This window comes from Sorex fumeus, unplaced genomic scaffold (assembly GCF_029834395.1).
Source record: "Sorex fumeus unplaced genomic scaffold, SorFum_2.1 ptg000029l, whole genome shotgun sequence".
Taxonomy (NCBI): domain Eukaryota; kingdom Metazoa; phylum Chordata; class Mammalia; order Eulipotyphla; family Soricidae; genus Sorex; species Sorex fumeus.
In genome coordinates this window covers 18,847,781-18,870,418 of record NW_026606086.1, presented here as the reverse complement: position 1 = coordinate 18,870,418, position 22,638 = coordinate 18,847,781, and the positions used below count along the sequence as shown (strand labels likewise).

Genomic DNA, 22,638 nt, shown 5'->3' with positions numbered 1-22,638 from the left:
CCACAAAGTGGAGTGTCAGTGTGAGGGGTGTGACGGCGTGATACTACACTGGCCGTTCTCACTGTGGGCTCAGTTACCTTCTGGGTCTGTGCTCTCCCTCAGTGAGGGCAGGGCAGCCTGGGTCAGAGTTGATACACAGGGATGTGCAACACAGGTGCCAGTGTGATGGCTACAGAAGGGCTTACACAGCACTGACTGTCCCACTTGGGTCCCCAGCTCAGGGCTGTTCCTGCTGCCCCCACGGCCCCGGCAAGGCCTCACACGTAAAACAGGTGCTTCGGGGCAGAGCCATTTCCACCCCCCACGCCCCCTCAATCCAGGAACCGCACCTCTCTTCACTGGACTTGCCCACTTGTTTGCCCCTGGGTGTCGCCCCCATTCTGGGGGGACACGTCCTAATCTGCCATGCACATTTGGAAAGAGATGCCTCACCCAGAACTTGGTGGTGGCTGAGGGGCCTGTGTGTGTGCCCCGCCTCAGCTCTGAGTCTCACACTCTGTGTGTCTGCTGGGAGCACCTTGTCACCTGCTCTGCCTTTGGTGGCTGCAGGCTGTGCAACACCCCCAGTTTAGGGACCCATGGGTGGGTAGGGGTGGAGGGAGCAAGAAATTGGAGCCCTGTGAGGGACTAAACACGGAACACTGAGTTGTGAGGCAGTGGGGGTCCCTCCACACCAGTCCTCCGGTGTCCCAGGCTAGGGCTGGTAAGAGACCTCATTGCTAAGGAGGGCTTTTCTGATGCAGCAAGATGCACGTGGAGATCTGAGTGCTGAGAGGCCTCCTTTCCACAGGCGCTGCTGAGGGCAGCTGCTGGATGCTTCAAAGGAAGCCCAATTCCAAACCCTTGCACCCATGCAGTGAGCCTGCACCCAGTGAGACATCTCACCGGAAGCCTTTGAAATCAAATGATCAGCAGATAAAACTCAAAAAAATGGATTAAAGGATAGAACTTGGGGCTAAGAGATAGCACAGCGGGAAGGGCCTTGCCCTGGGTTCAATTCCTGGACCCCATATGGTCCCCTGAGTGCTGCCAGAAATGATCCCGAAGTGCGGAGCATTGCTGGGTGTGACCCCCCAAAAAAAACTTTTTTCCCAGAGTTAAAAAATTAAAAGAATATATCTGGGTCAGAGAACTATCTCGGGTTGCTCAGCACCCCGTACAAAAATCGGTCATCGAACGGTAACTCTCTAGCCGCGTGGGGACAAGGATGTCTGTCCGGAGCTGTGCAGTGCCCCTGACCACCCTCCTGGCTCCCTCACAGGTGGGGCGGCTAGGCTGAGATGGGACTGGGGCTGCAGCGCCCCCTGGTGGCCCCTCCCTGGAACCTCCGGGATGCCAGCCGGAGCTGGTGGGAAGACACCCGCAGCTGTGGTTCCCTGTGGTTTGCTGCAGAGCCCGGGTGGTGGGAAGTGGGGCCGGTGGCCAGGTCGGTGGAGGCGTGGCGGCGCTGCTGGGAGCCCTGTGTGCCCAGGGTCTGGGCAGGTGCTCACTGGAGACGTCCCCCTGGAGTCTTCTGTAAACATTCCTCAGAGGAGGGGTCTCCAGAGTGGGCCAGGGCCAAGGCCAACCCCTGGAGTCCTAAAAGCAGGTGGACTGGAGCCGGGACCAGTGGCTTTTCCCTAGGAAATTGGGATCAGGACTGTGTGCTGGGGCTGCCCCGATGTGCCCATGTCCATGGGTGTCCCCAGGAAGCATCTGTTGACATGAACAGAAAGAGTATTTGGGGCCAGTGAAGGAACCCAGGGCCTCCTGCATGAGGGCAAGTTGTCCAGACCCTGTCCCTCACCTCAGGGGAGCCCATGGAGGGAACAGACATACACAGAGAACTTGGGGGACAGGGGTGCAGGGGCAGAGCTAGGAGCTGGGGCGGGCTGGGTTGGCTGGTGAGCAACTGCCCCTGCTGGGAGGAATGGGGGACACCCGCTGATCTCTGGCCCCAAGAAGAGCTGCAGGTTGGGGGGCATTTGCATCACTGAGGTGTGGGGTCTCCAGGGGCGCAGTGTCCACTGGCGCTCAGGGCACACCTGGAGCTTCCCAGCAGGGAGCCACATGCCCCTGGGCAGTGCCCACACCCGAGAACACCCTGCTCTGTCTGAGAACACAGAATCAGGAGTGAGCGCTGAGCATACCCAGTGTGACCCCAAAACCAGCAAAACAAAACCCACAATCAAACTTTTGTCTAATTGCATTGAGTTTATTTATTAATCTAGGGGGATTAGATGCCATTATTCCAATGTGGTACCCAAAGCCTGGGTGTCTCTTGTTCATAACAAATCCTCTGGGTCTTCCATTAGAGGGTTGTTTAATAGGGGTGAGCTTCAGCAGCTGGTACCTGGCACAGGGCCCCAGGCAGAATATGCAGGCCACCTGCAGGGGGCGTTCTTGAGCATCTCTTCCGCGCCAGCTCCCTGCAGCTGACCTGAGGGCTCAGGATGTGCTTGGGCTCACTTGGGCTCCTAACTCAGTGGAGGGAGAAGCCCCTATCAGTTCCCCCTGAGCAGGTGACTTAGCAATAACCAATTTCCACACAAGCTCTCTCCTTCCCAGACCTGTGTCCTGTCCCCATCATCTGTACTCCATCATCTCCTGAATCCCATGATCCCCTGTACCCATCACCCCCTGTATCTGATCATCTCCTGTACCTCCTGTACCCCATCATCCCCTGTACCCCATCATTTTTAACCCCATTATCTCCTGTACTCACCATCTCCTTACCCCATCATCCCTGTATCCCAACATCTCCTGCACCCCATCATCTCCTGCCCTCTTTCATCTCCCTGCACTCCCTCACTTTTGAGTACCCCGAGCATGAACACTCAGAGGTGCTGGGAGGGGCCCCTGGAGACAGGGTGTACTCTGGGGGCTGCTCTGTTGTTTGCACATTCCAACTCAAAGCGGTAGCACCCTCCAGGTGCTGGTCCCTGTACCGTCCCACCCCCCTGTGCGGGTCCCACTAGCCATCAGCCCTTAATCCCATCCAGGCTTCTGTCCTCTGAGTGGAATGACAGCCCGCCTGCTCTCAGCCCCAGGCTCTGTGCAAGTTCCTGGGGAGGCAACCTGAGCTGGTGGAGGCACAGAGCAGTCTCTCCTGTGGGCCCCACTAGCCAGCAGCACCTGGCACCCAGTTCACCCTCTGCCCACACCGCCCCGAGTGTGGCTGCTTGGGGACTCACCACAGACAGACACAGGGCCAGGATTCCACTGCGCTTGATGCACTTGGGCTGGTTGGGCTGCTTTGTCTTGATGCAACACTGGCTTTCACATTCCCTGTGTTCAATGCACACAGCCCCAGTGGGCTGGGACACAGGACACAGGTTACCCCAGCATCCAGGAAATCCACCCCAGCCTGGCCCGCCTTGCCCACAGCCCACCTTCTTCCAGGGCAGACACTGCAGGAAGAGGGTTTTGGGCTTGCAGAAGGTGATGCTCCTGGTGCTGGTGGTGGTGCAGCAGCCGCTCCAGCAGTCCGTGTGGTGAATGCATGAATACCCATCAGGCTACGGGCGAGGACGTGGGATCGCTCTGACTTGGCTCACCCTGCCCCCACAGTCCCTCCCCAGGATGTGGCTCACCTTACTCCAGGGCGGGCAGGTCAGGAAGAAGGTCTGGGGTACGCAGAATTTCTGCTGTTTAAGGCTGTTGGTGCTGCAGCATTTGCTCTGACACTCTGAGTGTGTCTCGCAGGCCTCCCCGATGCCCTGCAATGTCAGGCTGCCAGGACCCTACCCTGACCCTAGCTCTAGCTCCACTCCCTGAGCAGTCACTGTGGCCAGGGGAGGAGGGAAGGGAGGACAGGGTCTGCGGGAGGGTGCCTGAGGGGAGCAGTGTGGACAAGGGAAGCATGCTGAGGCACAGTGGCCACCCAGGAGGAAGAAGGGCCACAGGACCAGCATCCAGCTGCCTCCTGAGCACTTCTGGTTCCCAGTGGCAGGGCTGCAGCCAACCTGAGGCTCCTGCACAGCCACAGTGACCACTAGCCTGTTGACATTCTTTGATGCCTGGGGCATATGGTAATTTCTTTGGCCTCACAGACCCCACTAGGATCAGGAAGCTGCCGGGTCCTGGACAAACAGTGGCTTTCTGGAAGGGTTTTGTACAGGGAAGCTATTTTGGGGTTGCTCCAGTCTGGGAGCAAACACCAGAGAGTTGGCCTGGCTGACAGGAGGCCCAAGGCAAGCTGTGCCAGGTATGTGGGCAGCAGTGTGGCTTGGAAATCAGGCCCTGGGGAGTGTGGCTTTGTTAGACCCAGGAGCCCCCTTGTCCTGGGCCAGCAGCATGAGAGGTGGGGCGTTCTCGAGGCTCTGAGCCCCTCTTGGATCCCTGAGACTCCCGCCCTGTTCTGCGTCCAGGTGGCAGGGCATCGGTTTCTGGACAAAAGTGCCACGCACCTGGGGATGCCAGTGCTGGTGACGAGGCGTGGTTTCTCACCTGCCTTTGCAGGTGGCCCCGAGGAGGAGCCGTGCAGGAGCAGGGGTGGGTGTGAGTGGACATGGCTCACCTTGTGTGAGGACAGTTGTCGTTTGTGGCCGGACCCCAACAGCACCCACAGCAGCAGCAGCAGCATGCACCCAGACCACGGCATCGGGTCTGTTAAAGCACAGAGGCTGCCACCCTGGGTCCTGACACCTACTTCCCTGTCCCTCTGTGGAACCCGCCCAGGGCTTCTGCTCTCTGGGCGGCTCTCCTAAGGGGCCTTCCAGTCAGTCTTGACCAACCAGACATAGAGTTAAGTGCAAGGGTTCGAGCATGCAGTGCTGCTCAGCACTGCCAGGGGTCACACCTGGGATACCCTGGCAGTGCTTAGGGTCATCCCTGGTGATGCTTGAAGACGAGGGACTGAATCGGGATTGACTGAGTGCAAAAAATGCACCTTAACCCCTGTGCGATCTGTTTGGCTCCAAAAATGGATTTTTTTCTTTTTTTTTTTTTTTCTTTTTGGGTCGCACCCGGCAATGCACAGGGGTTACTCCTGGCTCAGCACTCAGGAATTACTCCTGACAGTGCTCAGGGGACCATATGGGATGCTGGGAATCGAACCCGGGTCGGCCGCGTGCAAGGCAAATGCCCTACCGGCTGTGCTATTGTTCCAGCCTCTAAAATGGATTGCTTTATGTGCCACACCCGGCAGTACTCAGGGCTGCTCCTGACTCCGCAGTCAAGGGTCACTCCTGGTGGAGATCCAGGGACTGTATGGGGTGCTGGGATTAAGTCCAGGTCGTTTGCACACAAGGTAAGTGCCTTACCTGCTGTACTAACTCCTAAAAAATTCCTAAAATGGATATTTAAATTGATGCACACTATGTTCTAGCATGGTTTTAGATTAAACATTTTCCAGTGCATTTTCCATTCTCCTCCATCACAGCCTCAGTTTCCCACCACACAGGTAGGATTAATTTCTATCCTTAGTCCACTAACTCACCTGCACTCTCTCTTGGAGGATGGCCTTGATTTTGGAAAGTGTTTGTGGAGAGATAGTGTAGGAGAAAAACACTTGCCTTGTATGTGACTGACCCAGGTCCCATACTTGGCACCACATATGCTCCCCCAAACTCTACCTGGAGTCACCCCTGATCATAGATCCAGGAGAAAGCCCTGTGTATCGCTCGGAGCGACCCAAAACAAAACAAACCAAAAAACTGTTTGGTGACTTTATCAACAGGAAAGACTCACTTCTGGTCCCAAACTCTCTATGCCAGCATTTACTTCTCTCAGTCTCCAAGTCTGATGGCTGCAGAGTCAGAGCTGGAATCCCAGGCGCTGCTGCCTCCTGCCATCATGGTGCTCCCAAGGGGCCACCACACTCCCCTCACTCAGGACAAACCTACTGGGGGACCAAAGTGATAATACAGAGGGGAAGGCATTTGCCTTGCAGGCGAAAGACCTGGATTCAATTCCCAGTATCCCCAAAGGTCCCCCCGAGCACTGCCAGGATTGATTGCTGAGTGCAGAGCATTGCTGGGTGTAACCCAAAAGCCAAAACAAAACAGGAGAAACCTCCTGGAGTGGCTGGCAGAAGTGGGTGTCGTGTCCTTAATCACATGTGAAAGATGGGCTCCTTGCTTTCCCAGTCGGAGGCCCCCAAGCCTTCACTGAGGGGCTCCCCAGGTGATCCCTTGCTTGCCTGGCCCTGCTGCATCCCTGGAGTGGTGGTACCGCCCCACAGTCACCTCTGAGATTTTTTAGACTTTATTTTTACCTTTATTGGTTTTTACTTTAATAGTTTTGGTTTTGGGGTCACATCCAGCAATACTTGGGCTACTCCTGGCTCTGCTCTGCTCTCAGGAATCATTCCTGGCCAGCCCTGGGGACTATATGGGGTGTTGGGGATCAAGCCTCGGTCAGCCACGTGCCTGACAAATGCCCTGCCCTCTTACTCTGGCCCTATATGTTATGTGTATTTAAAAAAAGAAAAATAAAAAAGAAAACCACAGAGACCTCTTAGCCCTGGAGTGCTCTGAAATATTCCTCTTTTCTTGGGTACATAATTAAAATCCCTCAGCTTTCCATCTACATTTTCCCTCAGAATCTCCTCTAAGCACCAATGTGAGGAATGTTTCCATAGGATTTCAACTGCTAAGGAATACTGTTATTATTTTGTTTGTTTTTTTGGCCACACCTGGTGGTACTCACAGGGCTTACTTCTGGTTCCGTGCTCAGTGATCATTCTTGGTGGACTTGGGGCACCACCTAGGGTAATGGAGATGGGCCCTAGCCACTGTATTATTGCTCTGGCCCTGCTAAAGAAAATTCTGATGCCAAATCTTGCTATAGACAAGTCCCATCAACTCCTTTCTGAGCCACACAGTCACAGAGCTGCTGTTTTTGCCTCAGGCTTCCTCCAACCAGAGGCAACTCAGCCTCAGGTGACCCCAGAAGGACCCCCAGTGTCCGCACAGAAAACACAGCAGAATTACGCACATCTCAAAAGTGCCTGTGTCAGGGCTGGAGCAATAGCACAGCGGGTAGGGTATTTGCCTTGCATGCGGCCGACACTGGTTCGATCCCCAGCATCCCATATGGTCCCCTGAGCACCGCCAGGGGTAATTCCTGAGTGCAGAGCCAGGAGTAACCCCTGTGCATCGCCACGTGTGATCCAAAAAGCCAAAAATATAAATGAATAAATAAATAAAATAAAAGCCTATAAAAAAAAGTGTCTGTGTCTCCGTGGTCCTACCTCTGAATCTGGCTCCCACTGCTCCTTTGGGTGGTCAGACCAACTGGTCAGTGGTAGCTTCTGGAAAGACACCAGCCTCAATGCAGACACTGACCCAGGGCCAGGCTCAGCCCACGCAGTTACTGGAGCACATCTAGCACCCCCTCTTCATTCTCCTTCCTGTTTCTGCCCTCAGCCCCCGCAAAGTCTCCCCATTGCAAGGCAGATGACCTGACCAGCAGACAACAGCTGAGCCACTCTGAGAAGCTACACTTGGTCCCATAGAACCCAGAAAGCCACCACAGCCTCAGTGGCATTGGCCAGTGACAGCTGGACCATGCCTGCAACCTAGTTAGTGGCTCCTACTGTGAACTCAGGGTCAGCTGAGAAGACAGATACACCTGACCATCTCCAACATTACTGAGCAGGCACATTGAGCACTTAAATATTTTAGCCTTGGGGCTGGAGCGATAGCACAGTGGGTAGGGCGTTTGCCTTGCACGTGGCCGACCCGGGTTCGATTCCCAGCATCCCATGATGGTCCCCCAGCACCGCCAGGAGTAATTCCTGAGTGAAGAGCCAGGAGTAACCCCTGTGCATCGCCGGGTGTGACCCAAAAAGAAAAAAAATTTTAGCCTTGGTGGGGCTGGAGTGATAGCACAGCGGGTAGGGTGTTTGCCTCGCTTGCGGCTGACCTGGGTTTGATTCCCAGCATCCCATATGGTCCCCCGAGCACCAACAGGAGTAATTCCTGAGTGCATGAATGCCAGAAGTAACCCCTGAGCATTTCTGGGTGTGACCCAAAAAGAAAAAAAATTTAGCCTTGAACCTGTAAGGTAAAGGTAAAGGCCCTCCCATTGTTCGTAGATTTGCTCGACCGGGCCCAGTAACGTCTCCATTGGAGACTTTGTTGTTACTGTGTTTGACATATTGAGTATGTCACGGGGAGCTTGCCAGGCTCTGCCGTGCGGGCGAGATACTCTCGGTAGCTTGCCGGGCTCTTCGAGAGGGGCAGAGGAATCGAACTCGGGTCGGCCATGTTGGCTGCGTGCAAGGCAAACGCCCTGCCGCTGTGCTATCGCTCCAGCCTATATTGCAAACCATAATGCGCAAAAGGAAAAAGGAGAGAGAGCGTCTCCCATAGAGGGAGGCTGGAGGTGGGGGTTGGGGGATTGGGGTATGGGGGTGGGGAGATGGGGGATATTGGAAATGTACACTGGTGGAGGAATGGGTGCTTGATCATTGTATGACTGAAACCCAATTACGATCAGTTTTGTAATGGTCTATCTCATAGATATCTAATTTAAAAAAAAAGTAATGTGGAGTTCATGCCCAGTTCAATCAGCTTAACCAATGGCTGAATAAATAGCAGCACTCCTACATTAAAAAAAAATTTAGCCTTGGTCTTCCAACACAATTTCAAAGCAGCTCATTTTAATTTGCTTTTTGGGTCACCACTGGCTGTGCTCAGGCATCATTCCTGCTGAGCTCTGAAAACCGTATGGGGTGCCAGAGATTGAACCTGGTACTGGACCCATGAAAGACAAGTGCCTAATCCCTATACTCTTTCCAGCGACAGTGTTGCTATATTATTTATTTATTTATTTATTTATTTTCCCTTTTGGGTCACACCAAGTGATGCTCTGCACTCAAGAATTACTCCTGGTGGTGCTGAGTGGGCATGGGGCCATATGGGATGTCGGAAATTGAACCTGGGTTGCCTGCATGGAAGACAAATGCCCTATCTGCTATTCTATTGCTCTGGCCCCTTTGTGTTGCTATTTTAGTAGTAAGTTTAATGAACATGAACTGCCTTCCCATTTATTGAGCTCTTCTCTAATTAAAATACATTTTACAGACCTGGAGAGATAGTACAGCAGATATGTTACTTACCTTGTATGCAGCTGACCTGGATTTAATCCCTGGCTGCCCATATGATTCCCTGAGCCCACCAGGAGTGATCCCTGAGTACATAGCTAAGAGTAAGCACAGAACAAACCAGGAATTATTCCTGAGCAAAGACCTAAGAGTAAGCACAACTGCGTCTGGCCCCCAAACAAAACCAAACAAAAGCCCGAGCACCACTCTGTGTGGTCCCAAAACCAAGAAAAAAAGAATAGAAATTCCAAATGACCTAGCAATTCCATTTCTTGGCACTTATGCCTCCCCACAAACACAAAATTATTAATTTAAGAAGACAAATGTGGTGGGGACTTCATCCAGACTTGATGGTGGGAGGTGGTGAATAAAAAAAAAAAAGATAAAAAGGCACTGGCACACCAATGTTCACTGCAGCACTTAGTACAACAGCCAGGCTATTTTTTTTTCTTTTTGGGTCACACCCGGCGATGCTCAGGGGTTAGTCCTGGCTCTGCACTCAGGAATTACCCCTGGTGGTGCTCAGGGGACCATATGGGATGCTGGGAATTGAACCTGGGTGGGCCCTGTGCAAGGCAAATGCCCTACCCGCTGTGCTATTGCTCCAGCCCCAGCCAGGCTATTTTTGGGTTGGAAAAAAACTGGAAATCCATTGACAGATGAATGAATAAAGAAGTTGTGGTAGGGTTGGAGAACTGATGGCACAGGGGTTAAGGCGCTTGCCTTGTATGCAGTTGACCCCAGTTCAATCGCTGGCATCCCACATATTGTACATAATGCTACACAGCATTAAGAATGTCCTAAATTGGTAGGAGAACTGGTCAATGGTTGGAATCTACCGTAAGATAGATAAGGGACCAGCATGACAATAGCAGTTGGAAAGAAATGATCATGCTGGACAAGAACTGAGTGTTAAAGTAGATTAAGAGATATACATGACAATCTTTCAGAATGTGTAATGCAAACCATGATGCCTAAAGGGGTGGGGGAGAAGAGAGAGAGAGAGAGAGAGAGAGAGAGAGAGAGAGAGAGAGAGAGAGAAAGAGAAAGAGAAAGAGAAAGAGAAAGAGAAAGAGAAAGAGAGAGAGCCTTCCATAGAGGCAGGCTGGGGGTGGCGGTGATGGGAGGAGAACTGGGAACACTAGTGCTGGGAAATGTGCACTGGTGGAGGAATGAGTGTTGGAATACTATGTGACTGAAATCTAATCATGAACAGCTTTGTAAGGGTCTATCTCACAGTGATTCAATAAAATAAATAAATAAATAAATAAATAAAAAGAATGTCCTAAATTGGGCTGGAGCGATAGTTACTGTGGGTAGGGCCTTTGCCTTGCATGTGGCTACCCAGGTTTGATCCTCAGCATCCCATATGGTCCCTGGAACCTACCAGGAGTAATTCCTTAATGCAAAAAATTCCTAGGTGGGGTTGGAGTGATAGTACAGTGGGTAGGGCGTTTGCCTTGCACACATCCCAACCTGGGTTCAATTCCCGGCATCCCATATGGTCTCCCCGAGCACGGCCAGGAGTAATTCCTGAGTGCATGAACCAGAAGTAACCCTTGTGCATTGATGAGTGTGACCCAAAAAGCAAACAAACAAACAAACAAACAAAATTCTAGGTGCCAGGAGTAACTCCTGAACACTGCCAGGTATGGTCCCAAAACAAAACAACAACAACAAAAAGAATGCCCTAAATTTAACAGAATTGTTCATGAAACTATTGTTCTTTAAAATGGTTAATTAGTGGCCAGAGAGATAGTACAGTTGGTAAGGCACTTGCCTTGCACACGGTTGACCTGAGTTCTATTCCCAGCATCCCATATGGTCCTATGAGCCTGCCAAGAAAGATTCCTGAATGCAGAGTCAGGAGTAACCTCTGAGCACTGTGGAATATGGCCTTAAAACTAACAAATAAAAAAAAGAAAATAAAGTTAATTAGGGCTGGAGCAAAAGTAGAGTTAGTAGGGCATTGGCCTTGCACGCAGCATATCCAGCTTCTATCCCGAGCACACCACATGGCCCCCTGAGCCTGCAGGAGTGATCCCTGAGTGCATGACTAGGAGTGAGCCCTGAGCACTGCTCGTGTGGCCCTCAAACAAAACAAAATAGAATAAGATGGTTAATTAGGGCGTGAAGAGACAGGTCAGTGGTCAATACACTTGCCTTGCATGTGGCCAACCTGGGGATTCCTAGGATGCCAGGATCACACTATCAGGAGTGATTCCTGAGTGCAAAGCCAGGAGTAACCCCTGAGAACCTCTGGGTGTGGTTAAAAAAAAAAAAGGTTAATTAGGGATGGGGGAGTTGACTGAAAGGGTAAGAATTATGGTTTGATCCTGCCTAACGGCATGATTTTCCCCAAGTGCCACCTGGAGAGACCCTTGAGCACTGAGCTGAGAGTAGCACCTGAGCATCACCAGCTGTGGTCCAAAAACAAAACATCAACAACAAAATAGAAAAAAAAAGAGGTGAATCAGGTGTTATGTGAATTTTACATCAAAAAACCATTTTCATAGTTTTAGAAAATTCTGGGACTTGGTACAAAGCAATCAAAGGATAGAGCAGAGAGAAAAAGTAAGGACTAGAGCCAACGATGGTGCAGTGGTCCTGGCTTTGATATCGGCACAGAAAAATTCGGAAGGAAGGAAGCAAGGAAGGAAGAAAGGAAGACAGAAAGAGGAGAAAGAAAACAACAGGTGGCAGTGGGTTAACGGGGGCGTATGATGTACACACCACAGGACGCCAAACGTATCTGTACAAAGCTGGAAAAACAGATTTCAGAGCAGGACTGACCAGCGCCGCGGCGCCCCTTGGGCGGTGTCTCGCGCGGGCCCTGTGGGCCCTCACCTGGAACACCTGCCAGATGCGGCGAGGAGCTCAGCAGCCGGGTGGGACACGCGTGCAATGCCACGCCATGGCCCGGGGTACAGGCCAATGCCCTCAGCTGCACGAGCCACGCCCGGTGGCACGGGCCACGCCCGGAGGGACAGGCTGAGCCCCAAAGCTGAAAACATCCAACCCCATCAAAAAATGGGGCAATGAAATGAACAGAAACTTTCTCAAAGAAGAAATCCGAGTAGCAGAAAAGCACATGAGAAAATGCTCTACATCATTAATTATCAGGGAGATGCAGATCAAAACCACAATGACATACCATCTCACACCTCAGAGACTGGCCCACATCCAAAAGAACAAAAGCAACCGATGCTGGCATGGATGTGGCGAGAAAGGGACACTCCTTCACTGTTGGTGGGAATGTCGACTGGTTCAGCCCTTCTGGAAAACAGTATGGACGATTCTCAAAAAATTAGAAATTGAGCTCCCATTTGACCCAGCAATGCCACTCCTGGGAATATATCCCAGAGAGGCAAAAATGTATAGTCGAAATGATATCTGCACTTGTTTGTTCATTACAGCACTCTTATAATAGCCAGAATCTGGAAAAAACTTGAGTGCCCAAGAACAGATGACTGGTTAAAGAAACGTTGGTACATATACACAATGGAGTACTATGTAGCTGTTAAAAAAGATGAAGTCATGAAATTTACATACAAGTGGTACTACATGGAAAGTATCATGCTAAGCGAAATGAGTCAGAAAGAGGGATAGACATAGAAAAACTGCATTCATCTGGGGGATAAAAAGTAACAAAATAGGAGATTAATACCCAAGAATAGCCGAGATCAGTACCAGGAGGATTATTCAATAGCTTAGAGGCCAGCTGGGCATTCTAGGGGAAAGAGTAGCTCAGATAGAGAAGGGAGCACCAAATAAAGGGTGTTTGGAGGATCCTCCCAGGAGGGGAGATGCATGTTGGAAGTAGACTATGGACTGAACATGATTGCCACTCAATGCCTCTTTTGCAGACCACAACACCCAAAAGGAGAGAGAGAACAAAAGGAAATGCCCTGCCACAGAGGCAGGGTGGGATGGGGGCATGGGTGTGGGAGGGACACTGGGATCCATGGTGGTGGAAAATGGGCACTGGCGGAGGGATGGATATTTAATCATTGTATAATCAAAACCCAAGCACAAAAATTTGTAAATCTACAACTGTACCTCATGGTGTTTCACGAATAAAAAAAATTAAAAAAAAAAAAAAGCTGCACGGGCCACGCCCCCGGCCGCATAGACCACGCCCTGGCGGCAAGGGCCACGCCCCTGGCGGCATTGTCCACGCCTCCCGGCGGTACAGACCACGCCCGGCAGCACGGGCCACGCCCGGAGGGACAGGCTGTGCCCCAAAGCTGCACGGGGCCACGCCCCTGGAGGCAAGGGCCACGCCCCTGGCGGCACAGACCACGCCCCGGAGGCATGGGCCACGCCCCCTGGCGGCACGGGCCACGCCCCTGGCGGCATTGTCCACGCCCCCGGCGGCAGAGATCACGCCCGGCGGCACGGGCCACGCCCGTAGGGACAGGCTGCGCCCCAAAGCTGCACGGGTCACAGACCACGCCCAGGCGACACGAGACACGCCCCCCGGCACAGACCACGCCCCCGACGGCGCGGGGCTTCGGGCGCTGGGTCCGCGCGTCCCGACCCTGGGCGAGCTGCAGGCGCGCTCGGGGCGGCGGGTATGGCGGCCCCCGAGCCCAAGACCCGCGCGGGCGCGGCCGTAGCCCGGCGCCTGGCCCGGGGGTGCTGGTCGGCCTTCTGGGACTACGAGACGCCCAAAGTGATCGTGGTGAGGAACCGGCGCCTGGGCGTCGTGTACCGCGCCGTGCAGCTGCTCATCCTGCTCTACTTCGTCTGGTGCGCGGGGCGCGGGCGGGGGTCGGGCCGCCGCGCGCGCGCGGGCGGGGCGGGGGCAGCCGGCGGTGGCGGGGTCCCGGGCCCCCGCAGAGCCCTCCCTGGCCGCCGGCAGGTACGTGTTCCTCGTACAGAAGAGCTACCAGGACAGCGAGACGGGCCCCGAGAGCTCCGTCATTACCAAGGTCAAGGGCATCACCTCCTCGGAAAACAGAGTCTGGGACGTGGAGGAGTATGTGAAGCCCCCCGAGGTGCGTCCCCGCCCGCGCCGCCCGGGGTGGTGGGACCGAGGGGTGGGCGAGCCACGCGCGCGAACCCACAGCCCGTCCCCGTCCTGGACCAGGGGGGCAGCGTGTTCAGCATCATCACCAGGATCGAGGTCACCCCCTCGCAGACCCTCGGAACCTGTCCGGAGGTGAGGCGGGGTCCGGGCAGAGGGGGGCAGGAGGGCTCTTGGCTCCGCGCGCAGACCAGCCCGCCTCTCTAGAGCACGAGGGTCCGAAACGCCACCTGCGACTCGGATGAGGACTGTGTGGCTGGTGAGCTGGACATGCTGGGAAACGGTGAGCATTTGCGGGCGTGGTGGGCACGGGTGCGCAGAACCCGGGCCTCGGGCCTCAGCCCTCACCCACCCACCCACCCGCAGGCGTGCGCACAGGGCGCTGCGTGCCCTACTACCACGGAGCCACCAAGACTTGTGAGGTGTCCGGTTGGTGTCCGGTGGAAGACGGAGCGTCCATTAGGTGTGCCCGCTCCCCCCTCCTTCCCAGACTGGGGCTCTGTGCTGGGGGGTGGGGGTAGCATCAACAGTGGACCAGGGCCTGGGAGGGCCAAACCCACCCAGTGTGTTTCCTCAGCCAGTTTCTTGGTAAGATGGCCCCCAATTTCACCATCCTCATCAAGAACAGCATCCACTACCCCAAATTCCAGTTTTCCAAGTAAGTTATTAAACTGCGGGGTGAGGCACTGCCCCCTGGGTGCCCAGCTTCCAGCACTCCTCACCCATGTGGCTGCTCGCACCCTTAGGGGCAACATTGAGACCCGCAAGGATGGCTACCTGAAGCACTGTACCTTTCACGAAGTCTCTGACCTCTACTGCCCCATCTTCAAGCTGGGCTTCATTGTGGAGAAGGCGGGAGAGAACTTCACTGAGCTGGCACACACAGTGAGTCCTTCCTTCCGGGCGCTGCCCCCTCCCACTCTGGAGTCCATTACACGGTTCCCTTTGCAGTCCTGGCCAGCCTGGGCACTACTTCGCCTAGGAAAGAGAAACCCTGTCACCCACCCCATCTGGGCACGCATGGCTCCTGCTAAATTATTGACTCCTAGTCACACAGTTGGTCACTGGTGTCTCCTTGTGCCTCACAGCCAGGCATTCACCAAACTGGCAGCTCTATTCCATGCACAGCCTCAGGGAGGGATCCTGAGTTTCTGGAAGTCCTCTGTGTGCCAGTTCCAACCCTTCCTGCATCCACTTTGGAGCAGGGCGGTGTCATTGGAGTCATTATCAACTGGGACTGTGACCTGGACCTGTCCGCCTCCAAGTGCAACCCCAGGTACTCCTTCCGGAGACTCGACCCCAAGCATGTGCCAGCTTCCTCCGGCTACAACTTCAGGTACCTTGGCTCTGGAGGCTGGCATATCCTCTAGCTCCAGCCCTCTTAGGCTGTGGCTTCTCCAGAAACAAATAGGGCAGCACTCAAGGGGACAGTGGGCACCTTACTCTTCTGACACTCTCCCAGGTTTGCCAAGTACTACAAGATGAACAACAGCACCACCCGCACACTCATCAAAGCCTATGGGATCCGCATCGATGTTATTGTGCATGGACAGGTAAACCAGGGGGCTCCAACTGCCTGGGGTCTGAGTGGCCTGAGACATCTGGCACAGCCTTCTCTCTTGCACGTGGGGCCCTGTATGGCTGACTATCTAGGCCCTCCTCCCCTATCATATCTCCAGGCAGGGAAGTTCAGCCTGATTCCTACCATCATTAATCTGGCCACAGCTCTGACCTCCATCGGGGTGGTAAGAGGCAAATGCTGGGACCTGGGGGTCTGGGTGGGAAGGCAATGGAGGTGGGAAACCCTCCAGACTCTTCACACCAGCCTCGCTAACTCCAGGGTTCCTTCCTCTGCGACTGGATCTTGCTAACATTCATGAACAAGAACAAGCTCTACAGTCATAAGAAATTCGACAAGGTGTGTGCCCAGAAGCATTCTGCAGGTAGCTGGCCAGTGACCCTGGCCCTGATCTTGGGTCAGGCCCCTCCCCCACCCTGTCCCCGTTCTACAGATCAAGGCCAGGCCCTGGCTGCTCTGCCCCCACTGCCTGGCCCCACCTCTGCCCCATCTGAGCAGATGGTGAATGCTCCTGAGCAGGGCGCAGGACCCAGACTTTGTGCCTCTGAGCCTCCCCATCTAGACTCCATGTCCACGGACCCGCGAGGTTTGGCCCAGCTCTGAGCTCCACCTTCTACTCCATCACTGCGGCACAGAAACTGGCTTGGTGGGAGGCTGCAAGGTTGCTGCCCGAAGGACAGAGCCCTGCTTTAATGGCAGCACACTGGTGCCCTGTGGTGAGTTCAGGGCCTGCCCACGTGTCTCAGCACTCTGGAGACCAGGAACAAAGGACCCCTGTGCATAGGGCTGTGCCCCTCCACTCACATCATGTCTAACTGATTGGGGCTGTAGCATCTAGTTTCTGCCTACACCTCAGGCTGCACCTCCCTGCCCCCACTCCCTCTGCCTTGTAATCAAGAAATCACATGTCCAGTGTCCAATAAACCTGTAACCAGAACCTTCTGCCCTTGTTTTTTGGGAAAAAGTATCTTGAGTCTCTGAAAACATATATACACTGCAGGTTCCTGTGTACCTGGTCCTAATGCAAAGCACGAGCACATCTGCTTCTTCCCAGGCCAGGTCACAATCACATCAGATATCAGAGCTGGTTGGGGAGGGGGAAATAGAGAATACAGGGGACAGTTATTAGTTACCAGCTTCCTGCAGGTCACTACAGACTCCAAACCTGAAAACAGGGAGGAGAGATGTCCCACTAAAAGCTGAAATCCTGTAGGCTTCTGAATCAAAATGCCCCTGCAGATCAGCCTCTACTTCAAGTGGGGGTGGGAAGGAGACAGGAATGATGTGGGCATTGAAGACTGATATAGTGGGTAAGTGGACAGGAGCCTTGGGAGTCTGCACCAGCCAGAGCAGGTCTGAGTAATCTGGTTACTGTGTCCACATGCTTAGACAGTCATTACATTTAGTGACTTGTCTGGCGCCTGCCTGGCCATTCCTGCTGGGAAGACTTAGACTACAGTCAGGCTGTGGCCTCACCAGCAATGGCAAGGGAGACCATAGAGAGCAGGGGAACAATAGTGCCTGGTATCACAACCATGATCCCAGAGCTCCTCAGACTAAGATGGCAGGTGGGGAGCTGCTTTTTGGCCACCGCCAGGCAGAATACCACCAGCAAACAGCAGCCCAGCCACCACTGCCACCTCCATGGACCCTCTATCCTGGGGCCTGGCTTCATACGTCACCACGGTGCCTCACATTCTGGGTATCTGCCTCAATCATCCACTTGTAGTTTTGGAGAAACTGGCTTTTCCACCTGAAACTTGGCTGCAGTTTACACAGCAGTCTGGGGGCTCAGGTTTCTCATTGCTAAGCATGACTGACCTGTGGCCTCCAAGGGAAAGGACAGGGAGTGCAGTGTCCAGGGTGAGGCTCACGCCTCCCCTTCTCACTCCCTGGGGATATCTCCAGTTCTTTTCCAGGAAGCCTAGTTAGTCCTAATTAGATTTCATCTCCATTTGGGGGCTGAGACGGCTCTGTCTACCTTCCGGCCAGCTTCAGGTTTCTGAAATTGTTGGGCCTGAATGCACTAGTGGCCAAACACATGGGATGAGCAGATAATATTTTCTCTTTCTTTCTTCCAGAAATCCAAGTACCTTACACAAACATCAAGTGAAATCTTAAACATCAAATTAGAGTGCAAAATTAAGATTCACAATGTAATTGAAGGACTGGAGTGAAATCAGCGGTAAAACTCTTGCTATGTAGTCAACCCAGGTATGATCCCTGGTACACAGCAGCTCCCCTTGTACTGCGAGGAGTGATCCTTGAGCATCACTGAGTAGCACTGCATTGTAGCACTGTCTGTCCCTTGTTCATCGACTTGCTCAAGCGGGCACCAGTAACGTCTCACATCAAATTGTGAGACTTATTACTGTTTTTGGCATACTGAATATGTCACAGGTAGCATGCCAGGCTTTGCCGTGTGGGCAAGACACTCTCAGTAGCTTGCCTGGCTTGCCAAGAGGGGTGGAGAAATCGAACCTGGGTCAGCCACGTGCAAGGCAAATGCCATACCAGCTGTGCTATTGCTCCAGCCCATCACGGAGTATGACCCCCAAATAAACAAATGAACAAAAATTCCTTCAGAATGTGGGACTGAAAAGATATATAGCAGGGAGGGCAGTTGCCTTGCACGCGGCCAACCTGGGTTTGATCCTTGGCATCCCTTATGGTCCCCTGAGGACCATCAGGAGTAATTCCTGAGTGCAGAGCCAGGAATAAGCCCTGAGCACAGCTGGGTGTGACCTCAAAAAAAAAAAAATCTTCCACAATGTAACCAATACTCTGGGAAACTGGATCCAAAGATGATGGATATCAAGCTCAAGTCAGCAAAATTCCTGTAGCCTGCCCATGATTTCTTTCATTTTGGCTTTTTGGGTCACACCCGGCAACATTCAGGGGTTACTCCTGACTGCACTTGGGAATTACTCCTGGTTGTGCTCAGGGGACCATAAGAGATGCCAGGAATCGAACCAGGGTTGGCCGTGTGCAAGGCGCCCTCCCTACTGTGCTATAGCTCTGGCACCTACCCATGATTTCTTATGAGCCACAGTTCTTTGGGATTTTGAGGTTATGGTTTACATTTAATGTTTGTTGGCTGCCTTGCTAATTTGGCTGTATTTCTCTATTTCCAGATTCACTTAGATAAAAATGAGGTTTTATGTTCTTGGGAGAATAGAGAAGAGAAAAGCTGCTTGGCACAGTGCTCCATGGCTCTTAGAAGGTTACCCCACTCTCCCCAAATTGGCTGGTTAGCAGTCCTGCCCCACTGCCACCCAGGAAGAGGCACACTCAAGGCAGCAAATCCTGAGCACTGTTTTGGGCATAGGAGCTCCCACAGACCTGCAGGTCAGAGGTCTTGGTTGGTCTGTCTGAAGCTGCCCATACTCCTCTTCCTTACTTTCCTTATCCCACAGAGCTGGAGTGAAAAATTGCGTACATAATGAAACGTTTTCCAAAAACACAGGTGTGACATACAATGAAAGTCCATCTCCAAGTCCTCCTTGGGCCCTGTTTTCCACACTGCCAAGTAACCGAGGCCACCATAGACAGGCTAGGTACCCCTACACAGTCCATCCATGGCCAGGACTAAGACCAACAGCTGAAATGCCTCCTCCTTGGCTTTCCTGCCCTTAGTCTGGGATTTCTTGGAACCGACCCAGATCCTGTTGGCATGACGTGTTGGACAGTGTTTCTCTGAGGCAACAAAACAGCAGGCACTGCAGAGCCCCCACTCATACCTCTGCTCTGTCTCCAGTATCCCAGGGAGGCAGAGGGCAAAAGATGGGGCCTAGAGGTGCCGCACCAACGTGTTTATTCAGAGGAAGGACCTGTGGTCCCAAGTAGCAGTACAGCTGGGATTACATGGATTCTGTGGAGTCACTCCCACTCCAGCTGATTAGTGCCTCTTCTGAATGTTCCACCTTTTCCTGAAAGTTATCTTCCTTTATGCACTACCCAGGATCAAGGTCATGAGTCTAGGAAGCTGGGATGGAAAAAGGGCTGCTGGCTTGCTAATGGCTCAGCTGGGGGTTCTTCTGCAGCAGCCACTCTAGGTTCTCCATGAGGTATGACATGCCATAGTGCTGGGCAATGTTCCGGAAGATTCCGATCTGCTCCAGGAAATCCTGCAAGAATGATCAACTGCAGTAAGGCACTACGCCCAGAGGCACTTCAGGGGTGCAGACCTGAGGTCGGGTGTGTAATAAAGGGCCCACCTTAGTGTGGATAGTGAGGGTGAAGTTCCCAGCACAGTCACAGTACATAGGCATATTGGTTTCCTTCACTCCCCGGCACTTCAGGCAAACCTGAAATAAGAAGGACCCAATACTGGCAGTTGCTGCTATGTGTACCCCTTGGCTTTCTAACACCCTGATATCCTTCAACTTGATGGACATTTTTCATAATGGGTTTCATTCAATCAACTGTTCCCCAACACCTTCCCTGTGGGTGACTCTCAGTCCTGGGGATGTCCCATCTCTCATATTAGCTCTAGGCCCAACGCCTCCCTCAGGTCTTTGCTGAAATGTCCCTCCTATGAGACTCTGCCCATCCAATGCTTAAACACCTCTCCCTTACGGACTTCCCTCCATTCGAATGCCCAATGGGTACCATAAAGACAAGCTCAGGGGCTTATGTATGAGAGGTGGTCACCTCAAGAGGACCAAGCTATGACCTGAGCATATATCCCTAGCCTTTGGAGGGCACAAATCCTTGATCAGGAAGTAGCAGCAACTTGACAACAGGTGCAAGGCAGATAACCCAGCTCACCAGGTCCTGTAGGGTGAAGGCCATCAGTTTCTTCTGCAGGGCCTCCACGAGGGCCATTTCAATGACCGATGAATCGTAGGCAACCTGACAGTTGGAGCAGAGCCACTGGGGCAGGACAGTGCCATCCTATGCAGACCGAACAAGGAGGGGTGTGAGGCAAGAGACAGACCAAAGGCATCTGCTCAGCTTTTCTACACTGGCCTTGATGGCTGAGAAGACCCCATAGTAAGCAGGGAGAGGAAGCACTTGGGAGCTGGTGGGGGTACAATACAGAGACCATTGTCATTAAGCACAGGATAGTGGGTGGGGTGGCAAGGAGCAACTGAGTGCTGAAGAGGGGGAAGCCTCCAAGAGTGAAAACGCAGGATCCTTCCAATGCCTGGACATTTTGACTCCATAGTGAGAACATGTCCCACCTGAGAGAAGGAGGGGTCTTTGCAGAGGTCCAGGTCCCGGCAGAAGTTACAACTGCGGCAGATGACCTCAGGGAGCACGTAGGAGCGGCATGGGTCTCGGAACTGGGCCTCCTCTGAGAACTCGCCTACATCCACCAAGCGAAGCAGGTCCCGGTTCAGCTTGTTCACTTGGTTTGTGATATTTGTGTCCAAAGACAGGACCTGCAAAGAACGAAGTCACATTAGGAGCTCCTGTTCCATCTGGACCAGAAAACCCTGCAGCGTGCTCTCAAGCAGTTTCTCAGCATCATTTTAACCCTTAGTGATGAAAGAGGAGACATCTGCTTTCCTAAATTAGTGATTTCAACTTGGAGGGCACAATGGAGCTTCCTAGGGCACAAATCTTGACCAGAGATCCCAAGAAGCTCCAGTCACAGTTCTTACTGACGTCTTTTCCTTTAACTGTAGGACAACATTGGGCTTTTCCTTTTAGCCTTGCTGCAGAGAACTTAGATTTATCAGGTTACACCCATCACAGTGCTCCGAGTCACTCCCATTCCTTTGTTTATCTGTAAACTCTTCTCTGTGCCCTCCTCCCCAACCAGTTGATCACCTTTTTCCTAATCAGATTCTGTTAGCTTGTAAGATCAGAGCCTTCTAAGAACACTGAACTTGTATTGTAAGTTATGTCTTTTACATAGTTTACTTTAAAGCAATGTCCTTTCTGTATGGACACAGGAAGACAGTTAATATTATGCCTTTGTAATTTGACTCTGAATAATATTTACTCCTGGGCACCTGCTTTCTCGACTCAGTTGCCCTTAGTTCTTAGCACCCCAAAAGCAGGGTCCCGATAAGGGACTGAATGGACCCAGGGCAAGCTGTGAGCTACTCCGGCATTGAAACGGGCCAGGCCAAAGTGCTACAATACTCAACTATAAGTTGAGAGCATGGTCATGGACAAATGCTGTCATGATCCAAACGTGACGACAAGATTAGGACCCTGCTGGGGTTAGGAAGACTAACCTGCCCTGAGGACTGTGGTCTGAATATACAGTGAGATGTCCTCAGGAAGAACAAAACTTTAAGTTTGATATTTCTCTTACTGTGCTCATACAGAATGACACTGCTAGAAATATTAGAAGTAGATTTACTATGTAAGTGGATTACTAGCGAAGGAAAGAAGAAAGTGACACACCCTGGATGGGATCCCACCCTTCAGCAATCTCCTAGTAATCTGGAGTAATCTCTTTAGATGAGATTTCTGTCCCTGAGTTAATCTCCTGGAGGAATGGCCTTACCTCTCTTTGTTGATTTGTTAAAGTTCAGCCCTACCTTTGTATCACCACCCTATGTGATTGAGACATAAACTGAGACTGTAAGAGCAGAGGGAGTCAGAGTCAGAATCCAAGGATCTGGGATCTAGGAAGAAGAGGGCTAGGAAGCAAGAGTGTGTGAGAGGTTCCTCGTTCTTCCTTCGCCTGCCCATTGACAATAGCCGTCCCAATCCAGTCGATACACAGCAGCTCGAATCTAACTCAGGCGGCAAGAGAGAGCCGCCCAGAGAGCCCTCAAACACACACATCCTCCCGCCCATGTATTTTTTAACAGCAGCAGATCCATGACTAATGGAGCTTTATCAACTTATCTGCAAACTGGTTGTGTCAACCTCTCCAGGCATCCTAGAAGACTTTGTAGTGCACACACATGGTTGAAAGGACCCGTGGTGCATGCACCAGTTAGTCTGACACTGATGGTGGTGCCTACAATCACAGGTGAATCACCCAAGCCCTCCTGTCTTAACACTGAGGTGAGTGTTAACATATCTTTTCTC

The 22,638-nt window shown here is 52.6% G+C and overlaps 3 protein-coding genes across 7 annotated transcripts in view; 1 reads left to right on the top strand and 2 right to left on the bottom strand.

The window, feature by feature from the left end:
* Positions 1-1,270: 1,270 nt before the first annotated feature.
* LRCOL1 (leucine rich colipase like 1) lies at positions 1,271-4,582 on the bottom strand. Its single transcript, XM_056115381.1, has 5 exons — positions 4,499-4,582; positions 3,573-3,698; positions 3,372-3,497; positions 3,174-3,296; positions 1,271-1,459 (listed from the first exon to the last, which is right to left on the bottom strand). The coding sequence occupies exons 1-5, from the start codon at positions 4,580-4,582 to the stop codon at positions 1,271-1,273; spliced, it is 648 nt and encodes a 215-aa protein (XP_055971356.1).
* An 8,949-nt stretch (positions 4,583-13,531) lies between these two features.
* Positions 13,532-16,552, top strand: P2RX2 (purinergic receptor P2X 2). Of its 5 annotated transcripts, none has more exons than XM_056115552.1 (12): positions 13,532-13,783; positions 13,896-14,031; positions 14,124-14,195; positions 14,268-14,343; positions 14,427-14,523; positions 14,638-14,718; positions 14,807-14,945; positions 15,266-15,396; positions 15,523-15,613; positions 15,740-15,805; positions 15,901-15,978; positions 16,159-16,552. In XM_056115552.1, exons 1-12 carry the CDS (start codon positions 13,608-13,610, stop codon positions 16,240-16,242), a joined length of 1,227 nt encoding a protein of 408 aa, XP_055971527.1. In that variant the 5' UTR covers positions 13,532-13,607; the 3' UTR covers positions 16,243-16,552. The 5 variants fall into 5 exon arrangements, with proteins under 5 accessions (XP_055971527.1, XP_055971526.1, XP_055971524.1 ...); XM_056115551.1 differs by having other exon boundaries at positions 16,138-16,552; XM_056115549.1 differs by having other exon boundaries at positions 15,901-16,552.
* Positions 16,553-19,488: 2,936 nt separating this feature from the next.
* POLE (DNA polymerase epsilon, catalytic subunit) overlaps positions 19,489-22,638 on the bottom strand; it is a 56,313-nt gene continuing 53,163 nt past the window's right edge. Inside the window, exons 46-49 of the mRNA XM_056115563.1 lie at positions 20,826-21,026; positions 20,410-20,535; positions 19,857-19,946; positions 19,489-19,766 (exon numbers count right to left, since the gene is read on the bottom strand). Coding sequence (XP_055971538.1) covers positions 19,653-19,766; positions 19,857-19,946; positions 20,410-20,535; positions 20,826-21,026 — 531 coding nt within the window. The 3' untranslated portion in view covers positions 19,489-19,652. The remainder of the gene's footprint in view (positions 19,767-19,856; positions 19,947-20,409; positions 20,536-20,825; positions 21,027-22,638) is intronic.

Bases quoted from the DNA above. Each gene is read 5' to 3' on its own strand.
- LRCOL1 (XM_056115381.1), bottom strand. From the start codon at position 4,582: ATGCCGTGGTCTGGGTGCATGCTGCTGCTGCTGCTGTGGGTGCTGTTG. The intron at 3,498-3,572 runs GTGAGCCACATC...CCTCGCCCGTAG, and splicing joins CCTGCCCGCCCTGGAGTAAG to CCTGATGGGTATTCATGCAT. The intron at 3,297-3,371 runs GTGGGCTGTGGG...CCTGTGTCCCAG, and splicing joins AGTGTCTGCCCTGGAAGAAG to CCCACTGGGGCTGTGTGCAT.
- P2RX2 (XM_056115549.1), top strand. From the start codon at position 13,608: ATGGCGGCCCCCGAGCCCAAGACCCGCGCGGGCGCGGCCGTAGCCCGG. The intron at 14,196-14,267 runs GTGAGGCGGGGT...CCGCCTCTCTAG, and splicing joins CCCTCGGAACCTGTCCGGAG to AGCACGAGGGTCCGAAACGC. The intron at 14,344-14,426 runs GTGAGCATTTGC...ACCCACCCGCAG, and splicing joins GCTGGACATGCTGGGAAACG to GCGTGCGCACAGGGCGCTGC.